Genomic DNA, 19,743 nt, shown 5'->3' with positions numbered 1-19,743 from the left:
CTCAATATAAAACATATGTTTATTTTAGGCAAGCAACCTAACCACACTAACTGAACGTTGCAAGTGTTAAAGTGGCCTACATTCTGACTTGGGCGCTGCGGAAAAATTTTGAAACACTAAAGGCACCGTGAAACGAAAAAGTTTGGGAACCCCTGCAATACACAATGAGTTTGTTATTTTATACTTTAGGCTGAAAGGACATTGCTTTTCTTCATAATAGAATTGTCATTGTGATGTATGTATGCTGACTTGGTGAGGGAAATGTGTGGACCTGTCACCAAAATATAGAAGACAAGAAGAGAAGTCATGAATGCCATATGGAATGAGTACTGCACTTGTAGTTGAGGAAGTTTTTAATATTGTTTAAATAGAGGGAAGGGAAAGATACTTTGTAGTTGCAATTTACATCATGATTTTCTTAATTTACGTTCATATTTTTTTATTATTATTATTATTTTTTCACTGCTCGACTTTCTCCTTCAACAGATTTCCACTTGTTAATTTCATTATTATTTTTTTATTTTACACATTGGAACATGTCATTACATGGCTGATTTTTAAGCTGTGCCAGGTAGAAACCTGTCCTATGAAAGCTCAGTGATCAAGTGTAATTAGCAGTAGATTTTTTATCTTGCTTCCGAAATTCATAGCTTTAATGTTACCCTTCATGAATCTTATCTAATGATCGGTTATCCACAATCCCCAATGCCATGATTTATCATAAGTGTACAAGAAAGTGATGCTAAATGAAAATACATACATATCCCATGTTGTTGCCGAATGTTGCTTATCTGGGTATCTATAAAATTAATTTTTTAATGAACGTATTCAGAAAATGTAATCAGCAATTTCTTTTATTCTCTCTCATGTTAAACTAGGAATTGCAGTAATTGAACATTTTGTGTATTTTAGAACACTAATGAAATAATACATTTTTAAAATTAATAACTCTGCTTACAGGTACTTACTCCAAAATACTAGGAGAGGAAGTGTTGTATTAGAAGAACACTCACCAACCAGAGAAGTTAATATGATTTCAAATGAAGGTCTCCGCAACTTCACTAACTCAGAAACAAGAGTCAAGCTTTCCAATTCAGAAGACACAACGTTAGTTAGATCTGGAATGGAGGATAATGCAAGTAATTTGACACCACCAATTGGACACGGAGAATCTGATAGCTCCCCTCCCTTGCAAGCTGGCTTTCATTGCAATGTATGCAACAAGGTGATGGCTTTTAGATCACAGTTAGAAATCCACATGCGCATACATACTGGAGAGAAACCATACTCATGTCCAACATGTAACAAAGCATTTAATCAGAAGGGAACTCTGAAAAAGCATTCAAGAATCCACTCTGGACTGAAACCATATACTTGTCCTGTATGTGACAAGGAATTTAATGATCTCTCAAATTCAAAAAGACATATAGCAATGCATGCTGTGAAGCCTTATGTCTGCAGTCTATGTTCCAGGGCTTTTGCTACAGAAGATGATTTAATTGAGCATTCACTTCTCCCACATATATAATAAGAAAATTTGCACACACACACACACACGCACACGCACACACACACACACACACACACACACAGAGATACATATACATATATATATATCATGAGAAAAATTCAGCCTCATTTAATACAGTGTTACACTCTATACCAATTGTTAGGTGTACAATTCTTTATTTTCTTTATGTAATTTTCAACTTTTACATTCAAATCTTTTATTGCATTTGTGATTTTGCAACTTGAAACGAGGGATATTACAATGCATGGATATTTACCATACTCCTCTATTGGTAAAAGGATACAACAAAGATGATTTGCAGGCAACAGATCTTAAGATAATAATGTTTAATTTTCATCGAAAATTAATTCAGGAATTATGTACGTATAGAAGAGTGAAATATTGGTAAACTAAACTTTAGTGTGGATCATTGAATCTACATGTGATCTTTTCTACTATTGTGGTCACTAACATGGTTATGATGATTTTGTAAAGTGTAATACAATAGAAATTATCCCTTTTTGTTCAAGGAAACTAAAAATTTATATCTTTTTCATTTGTTAATTTTCTTTACCTTCCTGTCTGATTGAAAAAAAATTTAGAAGATATTTCGTTAGAGTATATGCTTTATTTTCTTCAGTGCAAATATATTGAGTGCTGTTGTCATCTTAATGTGTATTTTTAAAATTCTATGTAAGTTTATAAATAATAAATTCAGTCTGAAATGAAATTGTGTAATATTTATTACCTATGTAAATATCTCTGTAGTAGTGCCGCTTACATTTCAAATTAATTTTGTTTTTCAACTTCTCTGATTATCACCACCTAGTTTTTATATTGTCTCCTACTTTATTTCATAATCTCTGTCTCATAAGCTGTAGATCTCTAATTAAAAAAATGAATTGTATATTCACATGGAAAAACTCCCACTTTCCACTATTTGTCTCCTTACAGTTATCATCGTGTGACTATGAATATTGGTAAATGGAAGATATAAAATAGATGACCTCACCATGGTGATATACAACAGGAGAGGATATGCATAACTTATTAGCTATCAAATGTATTCCGTGCCCCTAAATGAATTAACCTATTATACTGTATTTTATTGTTGCGATTGTTCAAATTTGAACTTTTCCTGCATGATTCAGGCACTCCAATGCCAACCTAAAAAGGCAAAATACCCGAATAGCTGGTGAGGTAAGATGTGAACACAATGTCATTTGAGAAGCAGCATGTCAGTGCCGCTAAGGCAAAGGATAAGATTTTTTCAACCGTGTGTGAAAATGCCGTATCATACAGCACATTCAAGAAGTGATTTCAGTGATTCAGAAATGGGAATTTTAATCTAGACGATGACAGGCTGTATATCCAAATAAATAGAGCAACTGTTGATCGGAAATCCATAAATGAAAGTCAACTGATTTATTAGAGTAATGAACTTGAGATTAAAAGATTCTTTACCGGTAGTGGGACTAGTCATGTGATATTGCTACATGATAACGCCAGGTCACACATTGCAAAAGGATCTAAGGAGATGCTCTATTCATTGAATTAGGGGCTTCTGCCTCATGTGACTTATTCCCCTGACCTTGCCCCTTTTGACTACTGCCTGTTCTGGTCCCTGCAACAACACCTAATAGCTTCTCACTTAAGAGAATTGAATTATTGAGTTTATAGACTTAAAGCCCTGTCGTTCTATTGCCAGGGGATTTCCCAGCTTCCCAAAAGATGGCAAAGGTGTATAAATTCCAATGGATTACGTCGACAATTAAAATGTATCTATTTTCCATGAGTAAGCATTTTCTTTCTTTAAAAAGTGCCAGGAAGTAATTTGTACACCTAATACTTGATGGTTCTTGGGAATTTTCATTGTGTCTGTTAAGAGTGGATTGGAAAGTTTAAGTTTTAATGAAGGCAATGAAATGCATTTTCATTTATCACTTTTAATATTGAATTAATCTCCAATGTAATGTTAATTCTTATATTAGTAAGTTGCTAGTAGGTAAATACATTAGCAATCTTTCCTGATGGTGTTCTGTTACATCTACCTCATTGTAATCAAGAAGCCTCAGTTTTGATCCCTGGTTTTGGCACAATGCACAGGGGTTATTATCATACCTATACTCTAAGTGAACTTAAAACATACTTTCACTGTAAGTGGAAACGCTGATTGATCCTATTGCAGTTTACGTGAGTGTATTGCACACATAAATTTGTCACCAAAGAATATGTTATTCATAACATAACACACTTATACGAGGGTAAATAAAAAATAAAGGCAATTTTCACATAACATCTTTATTTCCACACAAGAAGAAGAACTACACATATCACTTTTCCACATATGCCCCCTGCATGGCAATCCACTTTTGGTATCATGCAATCAGCTTCTGTATCCTGTCCACGAAGAAGGTATTTTGTTGCTCACGAAACCACGTCTGCACCGTCTGCTGGACCTCGTCATCTAAAGTCCATTACACCTGTGCATCCAGGTGGTCCATCCACTCATTCACCTTTCGTTGAGTTATGGTGCTTGCTCCATACTGTGCTAACAACCGACGGTGGATGTCTGCCAGTTTGACTCCCTCCGACCTCAGAAAATTCACTACAGCATGCTGTTCCTCGATGGTGCATTTGTTGAGTGATGTGTCCATACATGTGACCTTTTTGCTTCGCGATACTTGACTGAATGGGGCAGTTATGGATACTCCTACTTCCACGTCACTCCAAGTATACACGTGGTGACGTCAGACACATCCAGTCTTCGTTTATTCCTGCGAAATCACAAAATTGCCTTTAGTTTTTGATTTGCTCTCGTATTTTGGACATGTGTGTTGAAGCTATCATGTTATTCAATACACAACGAGTTTGTTATTTTAAACTTTAGGCTTAAAGTACATTTTTTTCTTCATAATTGAATTGATGCTGGTTACTGTGATTTATACTGACTTGGGAATGGAAATGTTGTGTGTGACTGTCACGAAAATACAGAAGACAAGAAGAGAAATTCATGAACGCTATTTGGAATGAGTCCTGCACCATGTATTTGAGGAAGCTTTTAATATTGCTTAAATTTAGGGGAAAGTTACTCTCTCTAGTTGCAATTTGCATGATGGTTATCAATCATAAACTATATTCAAGTGTTTTTTTGCATGGCTCGACTTTCTCCTTCAAGAGATTTTCACTTGTCAGTTTCCATTTTGTATCAATTTGTTGATTTACTTTATTCTTTTGATTTAAGGCATAGTTAGGAACATGTCTAAATTTTCCGTAGAAACTGTCTTAAATCTGTTCCATGGCAGCTGGATGACTAAGTACAATAAACGGCTGATTTTTTATGTTGCCTCCAAAGTACCCAACTTGAAGTTCCTACCTGGGCATGCACATTCTCCATTGCCCTTCATCAATCTTATCTAATGATCTGTTATCCTCATTGTCGTGATTCATCGAAAAGGGCAAAAAAATTAATCCTAAAGAAAATTACAAACAAATTCCATGTTATCAACAATTGATGCTTGTATAGGTAAAATTTCTTTTTCTATCTATATTTTTTTTAAAAAAAAATGTGTATTCAGAAAATGTATTGAGTATTTTCTTTTTTTCTCTCCATGCATGTACTTTAGTCTGATGATGAAGTAAGAATTGTATTAAATGAGTATATTTGTATAAATTAGAACTCTGATAAAATAATACATTTTTAAAATTAACAACTCTGTTTCCAGGTACTTACTCCAGAATACCAGAAGAGGAAGTATTGTATTACAAGAACAATTACCAACCAGAGAAGTTAATATGATTTCAAGTAAAGGTCTCCGCAACTTCACTATGTCACAAACAAGAGTCAAGCTTTGCAATTCAGAAGAGTCAACAGTAGTTACATCTGAAATGGAGGATAATGCATGTTATTTGAAGCTACCAATTAGACAGGGAGAATCTGATAACTCCCCCACCCCACAAAGTGGCTATCATTGCAAAGTGTGCAACAAGGTGATCGCTTTTAGATCAAAGTTTGAAACCCACATGCGTATACATACTGGAGAGAAGCCATACTCATGTCCAACATGTAACAAATCATTTAATGACATATCAAATCTGAAAAGACATTCAACAATCCACTCCGGACTGAAACCATATACTTGTCGTGTGTGTGACAAGCAATTTAATCAAAATTCAGATTTAAAGAGACACATAGCAATTCATGCTGCGAAACCTTTCTTGTGCAATATGTGTTGTAGAGCTTTTGCTACAGAAGATGATTTAAATAAGCATTCACTTCTTCCACATACATGATGAGAAAATTTCCACACTCACACCCACATATATAGTATACAAGGTTTGGGAGTAAGTAATGGCAACCCAGTTATAATTCGACAATCGAAGGATGTATTAAAAATTTGTTATATACAACTGAAAGAGTATCCATTATGGATATTTTGTTGGTAGGAATCATGAAAGAAATCCCAAGCAACCCTGTGACATACACATGTGCACATGTTACAAAAACTTGTCTGATTATGACAAACCTTCAAAATAATCTCCTGCATTGTCCACAGCACGCTGCCATCGATGTGAAAGACGTCGAATACCTTTGGCAGCACCATCCTCTTTACCATGTCTGAAGCGGGTGATCTGTCGTCGCACAGCATTTTCAATGTCCATGCGAGTCGCATATCGTGTACCACGCAGTGGTTCCTTCACCTTGGGGATGAGGTCAAAATCACACGGTGACAAATCTGGTGAATACGCTGGGTGCTCCAACTCTTCGCATCCCCATCGGCATAGTAGGTCCCGTACACAAGCTGCCTTATGTGGCCTTGCATTATCGTGGAGTATGATTGCATTATGCAGTAGGTCTGGATGCTTCTCCCTAACGGCACGTCATAAATCACAAAAACTTCAGGCGTGGTGAAGAGGATGGTTCTGCCGATGGTATTCAACGTCTTCCACATCGATGGCGGCGTGCTGTGGACAATGCGGGAGATCATAATCAGACAAGTTTTTGTAACATGTGCACATATCCATAATGGATACTCTTTCAATTGTATATAACAAATTTTTAATACATCCTTCGATTGTCGAATTATTACTGGGTTGCCATGCCTTACTCCCCAACCCTCGTGTATATATATGGGCCACAAGGGCTAAATAAAAAGTGAAAGAGGAGAGAGGAAACACTCACCGGACGCAGAAAAACTTTGAATTTTCGTGACGGTGTGTCACATCTTCAAGAGTAGAGAGACGTTGTAGAACTTTGTGACAAAAACGAAGAGTTACCATGACCTGCAGGGTTGCCAGGTCCCGAAAAAAAGTGTTAACAGTGCCACAAAAAGTATAGGTGGGTCTTTTGCCAGGCTTGTCGAAAACTGTGAGTGGTGGTGGGGGGGATTGGGGAAAGGTGGTGGCGAGGGTGAGGATAGGGGATGAGGGGCGTTACTGGGTGGCCTTGTTCAGGCCTGGAGGTGTGGTTGCATTCATGGTCGATATGTAGGCCCTCTCCCATCTTCTACGTATTGAGGTGTTGGTGGATTGGGGCAAGGAGTGGACGATCGCTATCTGGAAGCAGTCATTAAAAGGAATATTATGGTGATTGGTGTGAATGGCAACAGCAAAGTCCAGGTTTTGGGTGGAGGAGCGGTGGTTGTTGATGTGGAGGTTCAGGGCTGTGGATGTTTCCCCCAGGTAGAAGCTCCCACAGATGTTGCAGGTGAGGATATAAATTAGGTTAGAGCTGTAGCAGGTTCCTTTGGAGTAGAGGATGAATTTTCTGGTTGCAGTGTGGATCTGGAGGGTGCAGGAAGTGACAAATATGGGGCAGATTTTGCACCTTGGGCGGGTGCGAGTTGATTGTGAGTAGGTGGATTGTGGTGGACCAGGATGTTTTGGAGATTGGGAGGGCATTTGAAAATCACTCTGGGCTTATCGGGGAAGATATTTCTGGTGTCAGGATCACTGTGCAGGATGGGAAGGAGGGAACATAGAGTGTATGTGATTTTGTTTAGGTGGGGGTGATAGTGGGTGACAAGTGCAGGGGGATTGGTGGCAGGTTTCTTGGTGGTAGTGTATGAAGCAGCTCGGGATATTTGTTTAGTAACCAGGGTGGAAGGATATCCACGGTTGGTCAAGGCTTGGTGTAAGCGGAGGTTATAGTTCTGTCGGGAGGTGGGTGAGGTGTTGAGGCGTTGACCTCTGAGGGCCAGGGAGAAGGGGATGGCTTTCTTGGTGTGGAAGGGATGGGAGCTGGAGAAGTGTAGGTATTGCATATGGTTGGTAGGTTTGATGTGGATGGAGGTTTCCAAATGTCCTTCCTTCTTGTGCACATCCACATCCACATCCAGGAAGGTGATTTGGTTGGTGGAGTGAGTCCAGGTGAAATTGATGGAGCTGAAGTGGTTAAGTTTGTCTAGGAAGGTGGTCAGTAAAGGTTCTTCATGTGTCCACAGCATGAAGATGTCATTGATGAAACAGAGCCAGAGGAGAGGTTTGAGGGATTGGGTCTCCAGGAACTCTTTCAAGTTTGCCCATGAACAGGTTGGCATAGGATGGGCCCATTCTGGTACCCATGGCTGTGCCCCGGATTTGGAGATAGTGCTTGTCCTCGAAGGTGAAGTTGTTGCACGTGAGGACAAGGTGAGCTAGATGGGTCAGGAAATTAGTGCTGGGGTTTTGGTCTGTTGTTGAGGAAGGAGTCTATGGAGCAGAGGCCATGAGAGTGAGATATGTTGGTGTAGAGAGAAGTAGGATCGATAGTGGCAAGGATGGTGTTGGCAGGTAATAGTGGGAGAGTGTTGATTTTCTGAAGGAAGTGGCTGGTGTCCCGGAGGTAGGAGGGCAGAGCTTTAACAAGAGGCTGGAGGTGGGAGACGACAAAGGCTGAGATTCTTTCAGAAGGTGAATTGTAACTGGACACAATGTGTATACCAGGGTTGCCAGGTTTATGGATTTTGGGCAGCATGTAAAAAGTGGGTGTGCGGGGGTTGTCTGGGATGAACATGGATACGGTGGAGGCTGTCAGGCCCTCTGGGGGACTTCGGATGTGGATAAAGTCCTGGATTCTGTTGAGGTGTGTGGCTGAAAGGTCGACCGTGGTGGTTTTGCAGATGGAGGAGTCAGCCAGCTGGCGAGTGGCTTCCGCCAGGTAATCTTGAGAGTTCAAGACCACCGTGGTGGACCCCTTGTCAGCTGGGAGGATTTTGATGTGGTGGTTCTGGCGGAAATCTTGAAGGGCTTTATCTTGAGAGGGATTCAGGTTGGGTTTGTTGTGGAGGTTAACAAGAAATGAGCTGGCAGTGATGTACCTTTCCAGGGGGTGGTTGGTGGGCAGGGGGTGGGTCTTGGGAGGATGGTGGACAAAATTGAAGGAGGCTTGAGTCGGTTTCATTGGTCGTGGTCTGGGGGGAGTTTTTTTTTTGCCCAGAAGTGTTGTCATCTGAGATGTCTGGCAAAGGTGTGGATATCGAAGAGGAGACTGAATTGGTTGTGGGGGAGAAGGTGAGGCCTTTGGATAAAATATCAATTTCGGTAAGGGTGAGATTGTGGTTGGACAAATTTAGTATACTTTGGTTGTATTGGGGTAGGTTAGGTTCATTGGTGACCATGGGTCTGGTGGGGGTGGGTTTGTCTGTGGACTGGTTGTTTACCAAGGTGCGAGAATTGTGGGTGCAGCTTTGGTGTTTGTGTTTTTTTAGTGGTACTGGAGGAGGGGGGTAGTGGAAAGGGAGGGTCAGGCAGTAGAGGGCATGTGGATTTGGGAGTGAATTGGGGTGGGAGTGGAAGGAGGAGAGTGCATATATATATGTACGTGTGTGTCATGAGGAATATTCAGCCTCATTTGGTACTGTGTTATACTCTATACCAATTGTTAAGTGTACATTTAGTTTGAATGTTAGTTTTTTATGTAATTTCCCACTATTACATACACTTTTTTTTAAATTGAAATGTTTTATTGTCTTTGTGTTTTTGCAACATGAAACCAAGTATATTACAATATATAGTATTGAACATATTCCTGTATTAGTGAAAGGAGACAAAAGAGATGATTTTCAGCCAACAGATCTTAATACAAACTTTCCTTTAAATCATACTAAATTAAGAATTTATATACATATAGAACAACAAAATATTGGGTAGACAAAACTTCAGTGTGGATATTGTTTTCCTTTTTCTATCATTCTTGTCACCAACTTGGCTTTGATGAATTTGTATATCAAGTGTAACACAATAGAAATGATCCCTTTTTGTTCATGGAAGGTAAAAATAGGTATCTTTTTCATTTATTCATTTTCTTTACCTTCCTGTCTTATTAATAAAAAATAAAATTAATGATATTGTTTACAAATATGTGTTTATTTTTTCAATGCAAATAAATTTATTGCTGTTGTTCTCTTAATGTGTATTTTTAAAATTCTATGTAAATGTATAAATAATAAATTCAGTCTGAAATTAAATTGTGTAATATTTTTTACCTGTGTAAATGTCTCTGTAGTAGTGGCGCTTACACTTGAAATGAATTTTGTTTTTCAACTCCTCTGATTGTCACCACCTAGTTTCCCTATTGTCTCCTACTTTATTTCATCATCTATGTCTCATCAGCTGTAGATCTCTAATGAAAATTATGAATTGAGAGAGAGACATATGTTTGGTAAATAAAAAAAGCAAAATTTCTGTACAAAAACAAGTCAATTTCAGGTTCAAAACTGTATTCAGTGAAAAATTGGATCGCAATTTCTTATTTCAGAAAATAAAAATATCCTGTCTAATAGCATATTTATGTAGTTACCAGAGTATTATTCATGCCTTTGTGCTTGTATGTGAAAAACTCCAACTTCCCATCATTTGTCTCCTTGCAGTTAATATCGTGGAATTATGAATATGGGTACAAGGAAGGTACAAAATAGATGACCTCACAATGGAGATATAAAACAGAAAGAGAAGATAAGCATAACTTATCAAATGTATTCTTGGCCCTAAATGAATTAACCTATTATACAGTACTTTATTGTTGCGATTGTTCAAATTTGAACTTTCCCTGCAAGATTTGGTCACTCCAATACCAACCTAAGAAGGTAAAATACCCAACTAGCAGATGAGGTAACATGTCATGAACACAATGTCATTCAAGAAGCAGCATATCAGCCACCGCATGCTTTGTTTTTTGTATGAAATGAAGAAAAGTGCCATTGAGGCAAAGGATAAGATTTTTTCAGCCTTGGGTGAAAATGCCGTATCACTACAATTGCAAGAAGTTGTTTCAGTGATTCAGAAATAAGAATTTTAATTTGGAAGTCAGCCAAAGAAAATGGAAGATGGAGAACTGGAGCTACTGTTGATCGAAAATCGAAAAATGAAAGTCAACTGATTTGTTAGAGTAATGAACTTGAGAGGAAAATACTAATTACAGAAATGGGACTAGTCACATGATATTGCTGCATGATAACACCAGACCACACACAGGAAAAGGAACTAAGGAGATGCTCTATTAATTGAATTAGGGACTTCTGCCTCATGTGACTTTTACCTGACCTGGCCCCTTCAGACTGCCATCTGTTCTGGTCCCTCCAGCTGCACCTAATACATTTTCACTTCGGAAACGTTCAAGAGGTGGAAAATAGAATTGTTGTGTTTATTGACTCTAAACCCCATTGTTCTATTGCCAGGGGATATGTAAGCTGACCGAAAGATGGCAATAGTGTGTAAATTCCATTGGAGGTTACGTTGACAATTAAAATGTAAGTCCTATTTTCCATGAATAAGCATTTTATTGCTTTAAAATGTGCCGAGAAGTATTTTTACACCCAATACTTGATGGTGCTTCTGAATTGTAGTTAATGAATTGGCAAGCTTACATTATTTTCAAGGTAGTGAAATGAATTTTCATACATTCATAAATGCACACACACATTCGTCTCCAAAGAATATGTTATTCATAACATTTTGGACATGTATGCTGGAGCTATCATGTTATTTTTTGACAGGCAAAAAACCTGTCCCGTGCCAGCTTGGTGACCAAGTGCAATAAGGAGTCGATTTTCGATCATGCTTCCGAATTTCGTAGCTTCAAATCCCAACCTGTGCATGCATGTTATTTATGAATATTGTCTAATAATCGGTTATGCTCATTGTCATGTCATAATTCTCAAAAGTGCAGAAAATTGATGCTAAATGAAGATACATACATATTTCATGTCAATGTCAAGTGATGCTGATGTGGGTAAAATTTCTTTTTCTATCTAAAAATTGTATTTTGAATACACGTAAAAAAAGGTAAAAAAGTAAAGTGCTCCCCTGTGCATAGCACCACGCCATGAAGGTGTATAGGGGGTGTGGGGGTAACGCCCCACACTTTCTTGATCCAGTCGTGGGTGGGGGTGATGTGATCAGCAACACGCCCCTGACCGCCTTTACCCCCCAGGGTTTCCCCCAGGTACCCATGTTATTCGATGCTGGGTGGGCACCGGGGCCCGCTTCCAACGTTAGAAAAGTTCCCGGATTTGAACCGGCCGGGGATCGAACCCGGGACCTTTAGCATGGTAGTCAGACGCGTTACCGACTGAGCCATCGCGGCCACTATTTTTAATACATGTATTCAGTAAATGTAATCAGCATTTTCTTTTCTCTCTGTGCATGTACTTTATTCTGATGATAAACTAGGAATTGTAGTAAATTAATATTTTTGTATAATTTAGAACTCTAATGAAACAATACATTTTTATAATTAAGAACTCTGCTTCCAGGTACTTATTCCAAAATACTGGGAGAGGAAGTGTTGTATTAGAAGGACATTCACCAACCAGGGAAGTTAACATGATTGCAAGTAAAGGTCTTCGCAACTTCACTATCTCTAAAACAACATCCAAGCTTTGCAACTCAGAAGAGTCAACATTAGTTAGATCTGGAATGGATAAAGATGCAAGTAATTTGACACCACCAATTGGACAGGGAGAATCTTATAGCTCACATACACCACAAGGTGGCTTTCATTGCAGTGTGTGCAACAAGGTGATCGCTCATAGATCCCACTTTGTAAACCACATGCGTATACATACTGGAGAGAAACCATACTCATGTCCATCATGTAACAAAGCATTTAATTGGAAGTCAGATCTGAAAAGACATTCAAGAATCCACTCTGGACTGAAACCATATACTTGCCCTGTGTGTGACAAGCAATTTAATCAAAGTTCAATCTTAAAGAAGCATGTAGCAATGCATGCTGCGAAACCTTACTTGTGCAGATTGTGTTGTAGAGGTTTTGCTACTGAAGATGATTTAAATAAGCATTCACTTCTCCCACATGTATGATGAGAAAACCATGGGGAAGATGTTATGGTGTTATGCTGTATAGCAATATGCATTTAATTTAAATAGCCTGAGTAGTATAAGTGGCCGGGTTCAAGAACCGAAAATGAGGCTCGGTGAGGCTCGCAGTGTTGCCAACCCCTTACTCGAAAAAATCACCAAGGTTTTTATCTCGGTCTAACCTAATTTAAAGCAAAAAGCTGGCAATACTGCGAATCTCACCGAGCCTCATTTTCTTGCAGTGTTGCCAGCTCGAGCGAGGCGTAGCCTTTTACGGTGTATGTTAACGGTTTGCTCTCGTAAGGCATGAGCCTTATTTTCTCGCAGTGTTGCCAACTTAGGGGGCGAGGCGTAGCCTTTTACGGTGTATGTTAACGGTTTGCTCTCGTAAGGCATGAGCCCTATTTTTTTGCAGTGTTGCCAACACCTCACTCGAAAAAATCACCAAGGTTTTTGTTTTTGGGTATAAACTAACCTACAATGAGAGAAAAATGGACAGAAAAAGCTCTGATATTACTTTTTAAGCTATTTTTTACCCTATTTCAAAATGTTGCTTTTATGCTAACTTGCTTTTTGACCTACATTTGAAATGACTTACGATATTTTCCTATAAGGAGGCTGTTTTTTTTTACTGTAAGCTCTCTTAGTGTAATCTACTACGACCTGCTAATAGGCTTCTGCTCTCAGCGTAATCTGTTTTACGTACTAAACTAATCTACAATGAGAGAAAAAATGGACAGAAAAAGCTCTGACATTACTTTTTAAGCTATTTTTTACCTTCTGCAAATGTTGCTCTTATGCTAACTTATTTTTTGATCTATTTTTTATTTTATGATGTTTTACGCACTAAACTAGCCTACAATGAGAGAAAAATGGACAGAAAAAGCTCTGGCATTACTTTTTAAACTATTTTTTATTCTATTTTAAATGTTGCTCTTATGCTAACTTATTTTTTTTATTTTTTTTTATTTTACGATGTTTTATGCACTAAACTAACCTACAATGAGAGAAAAAATGAACAGAAAAAACTCTGATATTATTTTTTAAGCTATTTTTTATCTTCTGCAAATTTTGCTCTTATGCTAACTTGTTTTTTGACCTACTTTTGAAATGACTTATGATATTTTCCTATAAGGAGGCTGTTTTTTTTACTGTAAGCCCCCTCAGTGTAATCTACCACGACCTTGTGCTCTCAGCGTAATCTGCCACGATGTGTTTTGTTTTTTAAAACTCTCATGTGTGATCTTCTACAATGTGTGTGTGTGTGTGATAATCAAAATTTATTTTTGTTAAGGAAATCCCTGGCCCCTGCTACGACCTAACGGGACCTCTTCTATGATGTTTTGGGCCTTCTGCTATAATGTTTTTCTCCTCATGTTGCAAAAATTGTATTGTAGCGGTATTTGAAATCGACTGTACTGTGTAGTAGACCAATCAACTCGGTTCTAAGCTCGAAAAGTGGGGCTCAGTGGGGCTCAACCCACCCCAAGAAAATTTCACCATGTGATTTTTCACAGGCGAAACTAACCTACCAATAGGAGTTGGCAACACTGACTAGTTGCTTCACAAACCTCTTGTTTTTTAAACATATGATATTTTCACAGGCGAGGCTAACCTACAAGTTACAAGTTGACGGCGTAATCTTCTATAAGATGATAAGTATGCAATAAGATGAAGAAGATACTAACTGGCAATAGCGGTGTTAATGTTTCCAGCTTTCTACCCCCACCCTCTTCTTACCGGACCTTCTCCCTTATGGTGCAGTGGTATTCAAGGATTCGATACTTGCACAAGTGGTTTTTGAAACTGTAGGTTTAGCCCCGATTAGTCTTACTTACAGGGGGCTCTTGTAAATGCCACGGGTGAAAAAACATGCATACTTTTGTTTTTTCCACATGTATGTATGTATGTAATGCGATTTGTGTGGAGGCCAAAATTTTGAATTTACGGCTTAATTAATCTGCATGAATGCTTAATGTTTGATTTTTTTATTTCTAGTTTGACATGAGATACACACAATTTTATTTTTTGAAGTACAGTTAATATTACCTAGTTCGGGTTAAGCTGTAACATACAACTAGCGATCGACACGACACACAGACAGAGAGAGTGTGAGCAAATTTAAAGTGCGATCTATTGTGAACTAAACTAACCTCACACACCCACCCACATATAGTTTTACAGGTAACTCAAAAAGCAGAAAATAGTACATAGCATGACAGGTTGATCTATCGTAAACTAAACTAACCTTACTTGCCCACCTACATATAGCCTTACAGGTGACTCAAAGGCAGAAAGGCAGCTATATTACTTGTAAGGGCCAACACACAAGATTTATTGCAAACTAAATTAACCTACGACATAAGCCATGGACACATCTTCCAGATAGGGTATAAGCAACTCACCTCTTGTAATTGTATAACGGGGGAAAATTAACCTACAGCTGGCAACACTGTTTGAGTTGCTTTCGACGAGCCAAACTTACACTTTGCAAATAGGCTAAAGCTAATTTTTTACAGCTAGAAGCTTGAAACATATACCTTCGCAGAGTATGCCAACTTACCTTATGTAAAAATATTACCTAGTACAGTTAAGCTGTGACATACAACTAACGATCGACACGACTACCTGACACACATACGGAGAGAGTGAGACAGCTTATATGCAATATATTCCTACACATGTACTGGGTTTAAAAGGTAACTTGCAACAACTATTTCACTCACCCTCCTATCAAAATCTTCTAACCACATGTTTTTGATACTTGCTGCCAGAACATGGTGGTTTTAGACTGTAAATTCAACCTGATTATTCTATTTGTGCATGATGCCTGCATTTGGAATATTTTATTCTTAGCATACGGTATTTTGCGTGCTCCAGTAATCTTGCGCTCGATTCACGGAAGCTATGACGTGTATTTCCTGTTTCGCGAACATGCGAGAATTTTTCACAATAGATAATATATTGCAAGAGCGAGTTGTTTGTGTATATAAATCTAGCTTTGGAAATGGACATGAATATAATGTCAAAAATTATTGCATAACTTAAAAATATTGATATTTATTGCACTAGCAAAGGTAAATGTGGAATGCCCTCGCCCCCCTCAGCTGTTAGGTTAAACACCATAAAAATTTTATTACTGATAGCAAGCATTCTTATATTGACAAAACAGATCTAGTAATGAGCTGTCTTGCAAATCTCCCGAGTGAAGGAATATGATACTATTATAAACTGTAAACAAGATATGCAGTTCCTCGCATGAGATGTACGAGGCTTATGAACCTCGACCTATAGAGTTGTACAATGGATGTTTTTTTGTTAAGCATAGCGGTGTGTTTTTGTTTATTTCAATGTCATCGAGCGTGCATGTAAAGAAGGGGTGAGAAAAAAAGAGGAGGGGGGGTTATAACGGATAATTCATATTTCGATTTCAATATTTTTGCTAGTCACGATTCACCTGCTATCTAAAAGAACACTGGACGATAGCTAAAAGCGAGTGAAGGAGAGAAATGTTATTTTTTTTTATTTTTGTGATTGTGTGTGATGAAATAGTTTTAGATAATAATAGTAGGCTAATAGAATTGTAGAAAACGGCTGTATCGTGATGCGAGGCTGAAAGCAATTTCGAAAGCAGTCTCGGGCATCTTCGCGTTCAGCCAACAAGGAAAATGCACATGGAGGGCGCAACGGTATTGTCCATGGATAGTTTTTCTGAATAAACATACATATTAGTTTTTGCAGTCTCCAGATAGGACCGGAGTTTTTGTTTTGGTTGGACAAGAGGGTTCAGATAAATACATGGACATCAAAATAAAAGAAAAAAAATTTACTCCACTGCTTACATGTATTGAGTTTTCCAATAACACACCTCGCGGGGCGTACCTACATGTATGCAAAATATAGTTAATGTCTTATTTCTCAAACCTGTGGTCTGTAGATTTGCTTTTGTTGGCAACAGAAACAGAAAAATGGCGCCATGTTATTGTATACTGATAAGGGTGTACTGTAATCATAACAATTTTCTAGTTAAAAATCTATGTTGAAAAGCAATGTTGGGTGATTTGTCTGTGTTGGGTATTATTAACAACTTCACAGCTGTACCTGCACAACTCATCGACTACAAGCCAACAATGTTAGGAAATGTGTGCATGGCTCCGAGAATACAATTTAAAATCACTAATGTGGCATGAACCCCTCTTCACTTGTGTGTATTTGAATATGCGAAAATTAGATATTTTGAATAATCGAGGAGAACAATCACAAAAACAGCTTGCACCGGTATGACGTGTTCAAACTTCAGACGATTTTTGTTAATCTACAAAAGCCAATTGCGAACGGAGATCACTACGAAAATTGTGGAAAAAAAAGAAGCGAGGCTATTTTGGCTAATGGTAACGATGAGGATGAATAATGGTTGTTTTAATAAAATTGACGAAGTGGGGCATGTTGAATATACCTAGCCTAAAATAAAATTCAACAATTAATGTTAAACATTTGCCACTCTGAAATGGCAACGGCTATCATCATAACATCACTTGTTTCTAACCTATCCATATTGGCCCTCTCTCTACCCCTCCATAAATTCGATTCGAAAGGTACAATTATTCCAGTTTTTGAATAATCAATCAAATCAAATTTGACGTAATCAAATATTTTTTTGAAAAGATGGTTGAAGAGGTTGAGACTATTGGCAGCCTCTTACGCGAATCGAAACCAAATGCTTCTATTATCCAGCGATGAACTTCAATCTCACAATAACATTGAAACGTGTCCGGTGTGCGATCAAAGGTTTCCACCGACGAGAACCGGAAAGTTATTTCATCATAATCACTTCACCGGAAACTACATCGGTGGAATCTGTAACATAATGTATTCATGTATGTGTTTGACAATCATATATCACTTATTAGAACAATTTTCATATTGTTTTTACTATGTGAGATGATATTTTATTTATATTTACGATAAAATAGAGGTTTGGGTGTAATAACAGTTTTTTATTAATTAATTTAGAGATGCTTTTTTTATTTGTTGAGTTAATGATTAGGTTAATTTGTTATTTCTCGCGAAAAAGAGGGAACCACAGCTGAAAGAAAATACACAACTTGTATTATTGAGGTCAAGAGTTTGTTTTAATATTACTTTTTGCACACATAGGCTAATCACGACTCGGGATATGTTTAAAATGGAATCTGAAACATTATGCGACCTGACTGGAACTCGGAATAGGACACACTGATTACAAGACGTCGATACATTACCACTTGGTCGGTTCGTATCTTATTTTAAACTGTAGGTCCACGCTCTATTAGCCTATCTGTGTATAACGTGGATTTAGAATTCAGTAGAAAATAACGTCGATCTAGCATTTTTTTTTTTGGATTTTAGATGTGTTGAGACCACTAAAATTACCAATTCTTATAATAAAAAACTTTTCCTCATATTACTATTTTGAAAGAGAGAATTAATTGTATAATATTTTGTTGTTAATTTCAAAGAAGACTAATTCAAATAGTAACAACGGGAACGAATAAAGCTTACGAAAAGTTTTTGCCACTGTGAGAATTTGAACCTACGACCATTAGAGTGACAACCCAGTGCGATAACCACTAGCCCACGAGTTTGTTTCTTCTTACGGCATGATTATGAGTTAAGACCAATTTGTTCAATATGCATAAGAAATATAATCCCCCCACTCGCTTTTTTTATAAACAACGCACCCAAATACTTCTTTATAACAAATAAAATAAAGGTGGTATGAATGTCACAAGATATTTAAGCAAAATCTACTATATTTACGTCGCAATTGTTTTACATGGAGAGGCCACATCTTCGAGAATTGAGGTTGTGGTTTGACTGTAATTGTAGGATACCCCATAGGTATTGATAAGCCAAGGCTCTAGTGTGCACTAGATTTGTTTATTTGTAGTGATGTGCTCAGGAATTTTTGTAAAGAGGTATGTGAATATAAAAATTGTGTTAATGCTTATTTTTTTAAACAGTGAACTCATATTTTAATATCTCTCTGTCTATTTTATTATTCTACTTAGGAACTAATTAGTATTACAGAAGTTATATTGAAAAGAAATCTCACGTGACAATGACGAGAAATTAGATTTGTGGAATGAATAGTTTTCATATTTTAAAACCTCGAAGGGTTATGGACTATCTCCCGATTCCCTTTTTCCACAATCCTACCTAGAGTTATTTTTAACTAGCAACGAGGTGACGTTTGGTCAGCACGACGAACCCTCAGCTGTTATAGAAGATATCTGAAACCAGCTTACACCAGTCATTTGTAGCTCCCCCAATTTTTTTGATGGTGGGTTGCTACCGGCCTTATACGTAGCCCGAATAAATTCCGACCAGAACCGGATTCGAACCTATGCCGTCTCGCAGCGAACATTCTCAAGACGAGTGAACGCCGTAACTCGCTCAGCTACGGAGGAGGACTCTCTCTCTTTTTTTCTCCCTCTCTATTTTTTCTCTAATTTTCATCATCATAGTTAAAATTAATCCAAGAGAAAATATATATTTTGTGTTGACATAGGAAATATGCAATAAAAATGCATGATCAATAGTTAAGGTCAAAATCTGAATAAACAGTGAGGGTGATACACGCAAGCTTCCAGGCATGTGATTTGCACAGAATTAAATATAAAAAATAAGAGATGGAAGGTTTTTGTTACTATTAGAATTTAAGAACGGAAAATATGTACAGTGAATAAATACTACGTTTGACTAATCGTGAAGATGAGTATCACAGTACGTTTTTTATCGTTCTTATATAAACGTTGAAACGTTTAAGAACGTATAAGAATGTTTACCGAAACGTTTCAACGTTGTTTTCACGCAGCGTTTCGATTCGCGTAAGAGGCTGCCAATAGTCTCAACCTCTTCAACCATCTTTTCAAAAAAATATTTGATTACGTCAA

At 37.6% G+C, this 19,743-nt stretch overlaps 1 protein-coding gene across 4 annotated transcripts in view; it reads left to right on the top strand.

The window, feature by feature from the left end:
- LOC145992069 (uncharacterized) overlaps positions 1–19,743 on the top strand; it is a 343,509-nt gene that overhangs the window by 246,434 nt on the left and 77,332 nt on the right. Inside the window, exon 4 of one of the 4 annotated variants that reach the window (XM_083128243.1) lies at positions 12,244–12,826. The exons of the other annotated variants lie outside the window; for them this stretch is intronic. Coding sequence (XP_082984369.1) covers positions 12,244–12,811 — 568 coding nt within the window. The 3' untranslated portion in view covers positions 12,812–12,826. Of the gene's footprint in view, positions 1–12,243; positions 12,827–19,743 lie in introns of those variants that run through there. 4 annotated transcript variants of the gene reach the window in all.

Source organism: Lepisma saccharinum, chromosome 9 (assembly GCF_977018435.1).
Source record: "Lepisma saccharinum chromosome 9, izLepSacc3.1, whole genome shotgun sequence".
NCBI lineage: Eukaryota > Metazoa > Arthropoda > Insecta > Zygentoma > Lepismatidae > Lepisma > Lepisma saccharinum.
This window is presented reverse-complemented; position numbering and strand designations above follow the sequence as displayed.